Source organism: Erigeron canadensis, chromosome 3, assembly GCF_010389155.1.
Source record: "Erigeron canadensis isolate Cc75 chromosome 3, C_canadensis_v1, whole genome shotgun sequence".
In the NCBI taxonomy this organism is placed as follows: Eukaryota; Viridiplantae; Streptophyta; class Magnoliopsida; order Asterales; family Asteraceae; genus Erigeron; species Erigeron canadensis.
This window is the reverse complement of record NC_057763.1, coordinates 22,244,709-22,256,641: the sequence shown is the minus strand read 5'-3', so window position 1 is coordinate 22,256,641 and position 11,933 is coordinate 22,244,709. Positions and strand designations below refer to the sequence as shown.

Below are 11,933 nucleotides of genomic sequence, written 5' to 3'. Positions count from 1 at the left end.
TGCTGAAGAATGTAACATGAAAATAAGCATTTCAATTGTACTACAAAATACCTGGTAAAGTGTCGCTGCCACCGGAGTTTAGTTTTAACAAGGAGAAGGAGTAGGGTAAACCAATTATGTGCAATAAATATTACGAAGTAAATAAATCAAAGGATTAAAAATATCATTAAGGGCATAATTGTCAAAACAAATTGTTTGTAGTATGCTAAGTGAAATCGTTAGTATAAAAATCACTTGCCTTTTTAAAATAAAAGTAACTCCCAATTACGTCTTTCACGGGTTTTTGGTCCCAATACCTTCTTCGACGGTGTATGGGGGAGGTTGAGATATAGACAGCCTTACCCCTACCAAAGGTAGAGAGACTGCTTTCATGTTCTACCATAGGTAGAAAAAACCCTCCAGCCTTGCTGAGCATGAGGATCGAATCCTTGACCTCTGTCTCCAGAGACAAGAACTCTAACCACTGATCAACCCAACTGGTTATCAATTGCCTTTTTAAAATGGTTCATTCTATTATGAGTAGTAAACAAAATTATCTTTGCCTATATTTTTTATATAGTTATTAGTGTGAAAATTTTTAGTTTTTTTTTTCTTCATTATTTATGAATGTGACCATTTATACCGTTGCCTTTAAATTTGTGCTAATTTAGTGAGGTACTTAGGTGTGTGCTTTTCTTTTATTATTTTTTTTCTTTTTAATGGCATTTTATCCTATTCCTATTTATAAATTACACATATATCTGAAAACCAGGACTCTACTGTGAATTTGTCCTTTGATGAGGTGGTAACGAGAGAACGTAAATCGTAGATATGAGTTCACATATTGTCTACTTTGATGTCATTGTAGATACTCTGTAGTCGAACGCTAACGACTAACTCGTCGTTATAATAATAAAAAATAGTGATTGAATAAAGTAATTGAAATAATATGTTAATTAGCACATGATAGGCCTTGACTGTTCATACAATGATTAACAAAAAACAACTCACCACTAACTAAAAGAATGGTCTCATTTCTTTCTCTTCTCACCAAAACTCACAACATGACGTATCTGTAATGTTTGAATGAACATAAAGAGTATAAGAGTATATTATCCGGAACTACCAATCATTCTATTTGCACTTTGCATTACCAATATTTCTAAAAATATCATCACGATAATTGTACCCAAACATTGTGGGCTACAAAGGTAGCTTTAATCAATGGGCTTACAGATTGGATATCAAGCCCATATAGATGATAGTGGGCCTTTTCCATTCTCTTTTATATTGGACTGACTATTATAGAAAATCACAACATTATATGAGAATTGAGAACTACATTTACACTTGATGACACAAAAAATTTAACTACAAAATGTTCAATGAATAACTGTACTTTGTCAACAGAAATACTAGAACTTATTTAAGTCCTTGAATAATATGAAAAAGAAGTAGCTCATTCCAAGTATCTGGGACACCTGGAAGGCACCAATGTGTACAATCTGCATATCTTGAGGGGTTAGATAGTTGTTTTGCTTTTAGTGTAGAATAAAACAATCTATGAATAGAAGGATGTCCATCTTTTCTATATTGCGTTAGTTGTGTAATATTCACTAATTGCACATCCACCCCTCTTGCTTTAAGTTTACTTAATGTCAACTCCAATGTTCTCATCATTGTCAAATCTGACCCACTTTCCCAAAAATTATCTTTCATTACTGGTTGTGTTTCATTCAAGCAGTTTCCATTATCTTGCTTGCCCCAGTCTACACCTCTGAAAGTTTAAGGTCACAAAGATAGGTTAAAATCCGATTAGCACCGCTATTGAAATAATACTTAGGGTCTGTTTTTTTTTTAACCATTAAATGACTGAATTGATAAAGAGACTGAATTGATAAATAATGTCTGTATGGATTAAGTCAATACAGTTATTTTTGGTTTATTAAGTAAAAAAAACACTTTTGATGACTTAATGAATTAAGTCTTTTTTATTAAGTCACGACTTTTTTATTAAGTCATAAAATAAACACCACCTTAGACGTACATTATTTAGTGAAACCGAGTTTCATATATATTACCTCTGGTGAGTTGCGGTCATACTCATGAAATATGATCGAGTTCTTGTATGATTGATTTGAGTTCTCAACCAATTAGACCATTTTTCTAGAACCATTCCATAACCATCATGGTTGCTTACTATGTTGTATTTCTTGGAGCTTTGAAACGCGCCATACCTAGTGAGATGCACCATTTTAGAACATAATAATATTTGATAAAAAAAAATGTCAAATTAAGAACGATGAACTTACAACATCTTTAGGGTAGGCGTACCCCACCAAAGATACGAGTTAAAGACTAGTATATCTGCATCAACCCAATTTTTAGCATGTTTCTCGATGGATTGGATATGAACTATGCGCTCGCTTCTTTTATGTTTTGATGGATGGTCAGCATTAGATTCAACGAGCAACGGAGCCCAGTAGAAGTCAATTGAAACATCGTATTCCTGTATTTTCGTGTAAATATAAGTATACCTAAACAAGAAATAAATGATAACATGATTACAAAATCAATAGATTAAGAGAATTACTAAAAGCAAAACCGACAGACACTAGAATTATATTTGAAACTTAGTTGAGTATGCAGGGGCTATTATGAGTCATTTGTAAATAATTTTGAAAATTAGTTGCCACTGGATTGGATAGAAGCACCTTTTGTTAGACAGAAAAAAATGGTTTGTGAGCCCAGTCTTACTCAATTTGCTAGCCCATTATGACATAGGTACTCCTTTTATTCTCGCTTCCTTTCCAAAAGACTCGATACCTATAAGGCCCAACTAGTCCACATCAGACCAGAATGAGCCTTCAGACCTTAAGCCTATCAAATAACCTTAATTATGCATATTAAACCCTTCTGCAGTTCTGTTTAACATAAAGCCACAAAATTTCGTCTAATTCCGTAGGTTAAATTCATTTTTCTCATTAGTATGCCACTTAAAAATTTCTACACACCTTGTGTTTAATCTTCAATAAACGAATTTTGTATTTGTAATGTAAACAGTTATATCGAAAATGATACTAAACCAAGAAAGCTAAAGATGAACATCAATACATTTATCTCAATATCTAAGTAGTAAAGTTTATTTTGTTCTCATTATATTTACGGATTTACCTAACAGGCAAATGCAAACCCCACCATGAGTCACCACTATTGCCCTTCTACATATAGCAGAATCATAAAGATGAGGCCTACCACACAATTGAAGGGTTGATAGAACTGTCAGATAACCCACAATAATACATCCCAATTTTAACCAATTGCAAAGAACCAAACATAATTGACTACTCGTATTACTTTTTGTCTTTCTTCGATCATATCTTTAACCAGTTGAGCCGATTAGGAACAAAACTTGATATTATCCACCGACAACAATACACACGATTTAAGAAAAGTGTAAATTGTTATAGTCTATGTTTTGATTGATCAAATGACAATAATACATTGTTCATTTAGGTTTTTGAATTCCAACAAATTTAAATGAATCTGAAACAGAATGAGTAGTTTAATTACCACATAGTTACATGGGTAACAAAATATGCGTTGCTCATTTCAATATCCTTTGTTGCTATTTGATGGCCAATGACATGTAGCTCATCTGGTAATTGATATATAAAAAATTTTAAATTATTTCGGGTACTCGTTTATTAATCAGGTCACACAGATTGGGCCCGGGTTGAATATTTTGACATTAAATTTTTAACGGGTCAAGTTAGGGTCAAAGATTTTCAGTCAGTTACGGCTTATACCGAATATACTGAACTTAAAGAAAACCCAACCTATTGTCAACCTGGAAACCCAACCCGGCCAACTTAATTGACAGTCCTAAATTTAATACTTATAGCTAAACGTATGGTCTTTAGATAGAAAATATTTTTTTACAGTTGTAATTGTTATATACAAGTTACAATATGTCCTTTTTCCAACATTCATATTTATGAATTTCTTGAAAGTTCACATTAATTTGTGAAGGACGAAAGTATTGTCGCCTTTGGCGATTAATTACCAGAAAGTAACTTTTTTGGTTGGTTTGAGATCTTACAAATAAGTACAAAAGTGTAGCTTTACACATCTATTAACTGCAAGCATACAATCTTTCAAACGTATCATGCCAAACGCATGTTAAATTTATTTCAATCAAGATGTAATCAACTATTCATCTTGACATCTAGTAGTACCTATCCTTTTGCTAGAGCCAAAGGTTTTTTCTACCTTAAGCAGAACTATAGAACCAAAAAAAAGTAGTTTTTTTTTTTTTTTAACTTTTTACATAGGTATAAAACTACCTATATTTCAACCTCCTCCGGCCATATACTCCCATAAACGATATTATGACCCATAACACGTAAATTACGATATTAGGTATTACTTACTTACTTGCTATCTAATAGCACCTAACCTCTAATTTCAATTTTTATTTTGCATACAAGTTTAAGCATTTTCTTTTTAAGGCTTATTATAACTTTTATAATTTAATACTCGATAAATAATTCAGAACTTACTAAATTAGTATATATCTCGGTCCAAACTAAACTAGGTTTACAATAAGTTAAGAACTCGCTAAACTAAGAATTAGTAATTGTAAACTTAGTCATTTGCTATATACATATTTCTAACTATAGCAAATTCTAAAGTTAACTTAAGATAGCCATATACACAATATCTATAAACGAAAAGAATTAGGGATGGATACTCACAAATGCCTTAAAGGTGAACAAGGAGGCATTAGCAACTTTGTGCATCTTTTTTAGTCCAAGAGGGATGACTGATTGTAGCATACAAACCATTGATAGCCATTGGTTCCTATTTACAGAATCCCCAACAAAAATGACCCTTTTGCCCCTTAATCTCTCGAGAACTTCTTTAGCATCAAACCTACAAATGAATAGCATCAACAACAATTAACATCAAGTCACAATATAACTTTAGACATTAAGTCCTACTTGCTAGCTAGATACATCTCATATTAGTGAGGTTTATTTATAGTAAACTGATTATATAAAGCGCAAAAAACTCTTTTAGCTAAACCAATATTGTTAACGCATTAGACAATCAAAAAACAGCTTTGAACTCAGAACTATATTGTATTTCATGTTCTACGAGTATTTGAATTATTTCTGATGTACTACAAATTAAAGGGGTGGGAAGGGACCTGCCTAAGTTTTTGTTTACACATATGTTTTATATAGAATATATGAACGTTTATATATACATACACACAAAGAGTTGCGCTTTACATATTGATTGATCTTGGCCCCCAAACATATTGGTCACCTTCTACCAATGACCACACAAGTCGGCTCAATTATATAACAAGGTTAGGCTGTCGTCTAAGTCCTCTACAGGTTAAGGTCTCAATGTTTTCCAATTTTCAGGATTAAATATCATCAGTTTTAGGCTTATGTTTACGTTTGGGCTAGGTTATCAAACGAGAGTTTGAGGCACGAGCATTGCATAAAGTAATTCATGGTTTAGTGCCCAATAATTATTTTTATTTAATAGATGGTATAACAAGCATTGCATAACTTCATTTGGCATGTGTCTCACTATTAACTATCATATGATTCATATCTATCTAATACATGGTAAAACAATAATTGCTTCTGTTTTTACTCAACAAAAATGCATAGATTTGATATTTAATACAGTAAATGACTTGGGCATAGGTCTATAACCACTAACTTGGGCTGCCACCTTACGTTGTTTGGTTGGCTTAATGAAACTTGTCGTTCAAAAAAAAAAGGATTACACATGAACAAGATAATGTAAGAGAAAGGAAGAGATAGAGGGGAGTGACCTTGGAAGTTTGCAACCATGAGGTTGCCATCTCCATTGTTGATACTCAAAATCCATTCTACCATGTTGTCCACAAGCAAACTCACCAGGAATATATGGACATTCAACTTCTTTGTATAAAGGGTAATAATTAGACTCATTCTCATGAACCCATTTTCCTGAAAACAAATCACACCCTTCCAAAGAATCATCATCATAAACATAATTAGCACTACTTCTAATTATGTCACTAATAATTATTGGTTGTTGTTCATCACTATTTACATAATAAACAGCTGTGGTTGCCAATGCTCCTATTATGAAGAAAATAATAAGACTACTTTCAAACATAAGCTTTACATCCCATATTCCCATTACTACTCTATTACTCTTCTTCTTTTCCATGTTTCTCTCTCAAGTAGAAAAAGAATGAAAATATTTTAAAGAAATCACACATTTATGCATCAGAGCCAGGTGGGGACGGAGCAACAATGTAGTCCGAACCTCCGAATTAGTTATAAGTTAAGTTGAACATATTGAGGAAAACTTTTTGTTTTTAACGTGTTAGTCTGACATTTAATGTAATGTTTTAGTATATATATATATTTAATTCTTTAACCATAATCTATCTACTTGTAAACTAACTCAAATACTACTAAACTTATTGTTACGTTAAGAATTAGTTTTGGAACTCTTTTTAAATACCATGAATTTTTTCTAAATCCACTATCTGGGCCTCGGAGGTGAGTTTTTCCCAAGGTCTCAGGTTTGAGTCTTTGGTTTCTCATCTCAAGGTATTTTCTATGAGGATGGGGTTGAAGGTCCAGCAAATCACTGGTTAAAATTGCCTCCAACACGTTTGAATGGAAACTAACTTTAAAAAAAAAAAAATAATAAAAATAACTCATTCTTTATTGCCACTAACTATATATATATATATATATATATATATATATATAATATATATATATATTTCAAGTTTTGAAAATAAGACGAAGAAAGTATATATTTTTTTGTATTACGGGACAAGTCGTAATAAAATCTAAACCTAGCTACATGTTTGTTTATTTATTTATGTTATACTCCGAATTAAATTATCCACATAAACTATCTTACATCAAATCAATCCGGTGATGATTTTAATCACAAACTGATTTTAAATACTGAAACAATTTTTCTGACACACCCACCAAGTGATTCTTGCATAGCATCACTACATCCACCGACGGTGTGTAAACGTATGCTCTACGAAGATGTATATATATTATTCCGTACACATTTATTATTTTCATTCTAACATGACTATCGTGTTTAAATATTTTACTTGAGAGAAATGATGTAGGGATTATCAGATTATGTATTCAATATTCTTTCATAGTTTTACATTATATAAACTGTACATATTAACATATATAATGATAAATGTATCAAAATAGATGATAGTAATATCATTTATTTTTCTGTCTACTTATGTTATACAATATCTATATCTATACTATATTATAAAACAAATTCTCTTTATCTAAAATTTTAAGTTTCATTATTTACTTCCCCAAAATGTCCATTCTATCAATTCTATATTACCAAACACCCTTTTTCTCTTCTCAAATCTCAACTAATCATCTTTTTTCTCTCTCCCCCATAAATCATTTACTCATCCAATTCATTCAAAATCTTTTATTTCACAAACCGTACATCGATAAATTATAAAAATTATATGGGTGTTCTTATAATTTCATGCTCTTTCATTAGAGATGTCATTTGATATACTTTCGACAAATTTTTAAATCCGAGGGCGGAACCCGTACGGTTAAAGCCTTTGGCTATCACACTTTATGACCTATCATCGCACCATCTCATCGCCGCAACACGCAGGTACTTACTCTCGTTTATTAATAAAAACTATATATATCGTTAAAATTAGGTTTAATATTTGGATAACGATAAGGAAAATGATTAATCCTCGTAAATAATAGCCTAAAAATCCTCCTAAAAGCTTTAAAAGATGACAAATGTTATCCACTAATTCTCTTTCCTAATCTCACTCTCTGATTTTACTACATGTCTCAGTCTAATAGTTATGAGGATTTTTAAGCTATTGTATTACAAGTGTTTATCATTTCCCTATATCAATCCCTCCTAGTTAGACATACATTTAAGCTTATTTTTTAAGTATATTAATCGTTTTCCTTAATACATATATCACTTTGTGTTTAGTTATGTTATATATACGTACTACATTTTAATTTGTATCATACATGTTTGAAAAAGTAGGAATTGTTTTGAGCGAAGGGAATACATCGTTTATCGTGCATGTGTTAGTTTCTTAAAGTACAAAATTCCACGTTAGTTTTTTTGAAATTTTATCTTGGAACTGATGAATCTTAAGCTAATTAATTGTCACCACTACTGAAACTCTGTGTCTGTCTCCTTCGTTTTCTATATATTTTTCCATGAATAATGAATTAATGATATATATTTACCTATAAAGTTATGTTTAATAATACGTCTATTTAATTCATTTATGGACACATGTATCATACATTTTATGTTTTTTAATATTTAACATTGATATTATCATAAGTTTACTCTTTTTGTTAAGCATTTTATACTTAAAATTTAGACACATTAATTTTTCATTTTTCATTGATATAGTCATGTAACACATAACATAATGATTATGCCTGGTTGGTTAATTACAGATAGAAAACATGTCTCATACGAGTAGTTTTCTTTTCTTTTTAAGATAAAATTGACAACACGGTATTGCCTTTTTATATATTTAACTTTAATTTCAATAGAAGCCTATTATTTAGTAAACTTTTATCCTTCATTATTGAGAACATTTTTACTTGTACCAGAATTTAAATTCAAAATTTTCAACTTTTAAAATATCAATTCAGCTAGCTATTAATAGTTGGTACATATGTCTCATAGTTGATGAATATTTGAAGCGTACCGACTTTTTTTAGACATATATAAAAATGTATTTTTGAACTATATATGGTGTAACCTAATGAGGATAAACGACACAATACGTTTGCGAACCCAAAAGGTACGCTAGGTAGCTCAAGCTAGACCGCATTATGTATCTCAATTCTAGAAAAAACCATAATCTCAATCAAAATTACTTGAATTTACGTCTCCTCATTTTATTTGTAGGTCATTATTGTTTTGAATTATGTAATGGTGGAATATATATATATATATCCTCATGTTGTCATGTAGTATATAGAAAAAAGAGTTATGTAAATTGTAAACATCACCATTGAAAGGAGAGAATATTTGTTTTCAGTCTTCACGTTAACTCTTGTCCAATGAGACTATGTTAGTATATATGATAAAGATATTTCGTTTAAAAAATAAAACAAGTCATATATTACTACTATAAATCCACTACATTTTATTTTATTACAATATACATCGTAATAACTTAAATATATATAAAATAATTTTACGAGTAGTAAATATGTAAATTTCATTTATTGTAGTCAGTAGTATACAAGCTGCTGACATTGTATCTGTCTTGCCTGTCGAAATTAGTGGTGGATGCTTTTTCTTCATTTACTTTTGCATTGTAGACAACTTAACAGTCATTATTTGTTCAGCTACCTTCGTGTATATATAATACACATGCAATGTCGTTAATTATTGGCTTTTCACTAGATATCTACTTAAACATATCATATATGTATTTTGATATACATATATCATATTATTAATGTATAATTACTATTAATTATAATAAATTACACAAAGATCTAATGTATAGTATTATGGTATTTACATCGATTACGAATTATACTTATGTACCTTTATCAACTTCTTTTAGTAATTAAGTGGTTGTTTGGCTAATATTCAGAGATATCAACTTTGAAATGAGTAACATTTTTTAACTTTGAAATGGAATGAAAGTAAGTGGATATAAAACAAAGGTAGCATTTTTCAACCTTGATCAAGTTGTACGTTTGACTTTATCTAGTGCATAATCATAACATGATTAAATGTAAATCGTGGAAATTTGTCATATAAAAAAGGATAATTGTTTTTAAAAGAACACAATATTATAAGACTCATTGCCATTGGCCGAGTGTGCAGTTTTTACAGATACTCTAGTTGACCATACGTGTTCTATAAATGGATTGGGATGAAAACATATTTTTCGTAATATCAAGTATCAAATTAATTTCGGATAAGTGAACATATTAAAAATAAAAAATTTTAAAAAAAATTGTATTCTAGATGATGTGTTCTATTATTCTATATCCAAGCTAAATGTTAGAAAATATTGGTGTAAAATGTGTAATCGATATTGTTCTCACTGGTTTAAACAAATTTGAATTTTTTATTGTCTTAGTTGAGATGTAGCCAATCAAGCATAGTCAACCATGGTCTAAAACTCTAGCCAACCAGACAACCAGTCATATGTTTGGTTTTGTATCAAAATTGTTTGGGTTGACTACTTGACTGGGTTCTTTTATTTCTTTAGAAAGGGTCATTTCATTCATTGGGGCCGGGTTCTTCTTTCTCATTGGGCTTGTGAAGTCTTTTCCTGAAAAGTTGGGCCTTATGAAGTCTAATTACATATTCAATAAGTCAAAAATAATACCTTGTTAATTGTTATTATGAAGTCTTTTCATTCATCTGTGTGTTAAGTTTTTATACATATTAGTAATATACTAATATGTATAAAAATTGCATTGTTGGTTACATGGTTTAGTGTTAAAATTGCATTATGAAGTTTATGCTTTTGAGCTTATACAAGCGTTTCAACAATGTATTTTTACAAAATAAAAGAGGCAAGTATGTCATCTCTATATAAGCCAAGAAGTTAATCCAAACACTACATATTAATTTATAAATTTATAAAGTATTAGAAAAAAGCTACTTTTAAATTTTAATATATAAGCATAAGTCAATAAGTAAAAGTTAGGCCAAACATCCCTCTAACCCATTTAGCCAATCATCTACCATATTAGCGGTTCGAATGAACTCTTATGGTATTTAATGTATCAATCTGCATGATAAACCAAGGTAGACTACGCTAATAAGTTTGGAAACATATAAATGTGTTTGATTCGCAAGATATTTTTGAAGAAACTTGAATCTATTAAAAGAGTAAGAATCTGAAAATGTTGAAATCTAAATGAATTGGAGCCTAATAATATATATATAATATATATATTATAAAATTAGTAATAATAACATTTTTTTTTAAATATAAAGATTATAATGTTTTATAAAATAGCAATAAATTTTCCTAAAATTATAATTTTATTATTAAATAATAATCATTAACAATAATATATATTTTAGTATAAGTAACAATAACTGATAATTATAGTTTAAAAACAAAGTTACATATTAGGATTATTGTAAGGCAAATCAGTTCTAAACGAACTTTCAATAATATTAATCTCAAAAGTAATAATGTATGTGTCCTTCCCTAATTACTTCAATGGTTGGACATTCGGACGTTTGTCTGTAAGGTCTCAGGCTCGATACTCTCGGGCGTGAGATTTTCAGGTTTTAGGTTTCCTGGGCCTTCGTGGAGCATTTACCGGGTGGGGCGGGCAAGGGGGAGGGAAACGGGTCTTAGGTCCACGTTAAACAGTTCGGATATCCGTGGCCCGGTCCTTGTTGTTATAAAAAAAAGTACTAATGTACCTATTCATTAAATCAACTAATTTAGCAGTTATACTTGTCATATTTATCAGAACCTAAATCTGACAAAGTCGTTTACTTGGGAAGACTATTAATACGAGGTTTTCTTTCCCAAAAAAGAAAAAAAATGATAACTCGGTAATATGCCAATGAACAATTATAAAACCTTTGTTTATGGGTAATGATATTTGTATCCTCATTTTGATAAATCTATCACACAGTATAACTTTTTAAAGTACAAGTTACTAAACACATGTATGATGGATTTATTAGTACGAATATCGCTTCAATTCCTTTTCTTTATGGTCTTTTTTAAAGCAAATGGTAAGGTAGGAGACAAAACCAAATACCATGTAGAGCCCATATTTTGAATTAAAGAAGTCACATTGCAATTTCCTCACTAACATTTATTATATTATATCTCCTCTCAAAAATCAAATCTTATTCGAAGGACG

At 30.3% G+C, this 11,933-nt stretch overlaps 1 protein-coding gene across 1 annotated transcript; it reads right to left on the bottom strand.

Annotated features, from left to right (window-relative positions):
• Nucleotides 1–1,302: 1,302 nt before the first annotated feature.
• LOC122594540 (protein trichome birefringence-like 34) lies at nucleotides 1,303–6,219 on the bottom strand. The gene is made up of 5 exons (XM_043766983.1): nucleotides 5,837–6,219; nucleotides 4,737–4,914; nucleotides 2,292–2,488; nucleotides 2,061–2,216; nucleotides 1,303–1,756 (listed from the first exon to the last, which is right to left on the bottom strand). The coding sequence occupies exons 1-5, from the start codon at nucleotides 6,217–6,219 to the stop codon at nucleotides 1,402–1,404; spliced, it is 1,269 nt and encodes a 422-aa protein (XP_043622918.1). The 3' UTR covers nucleotides 1,303–1,401.
• Nucleotides 6,220–11,933: the final 5,714 nt, after the last annotated feature.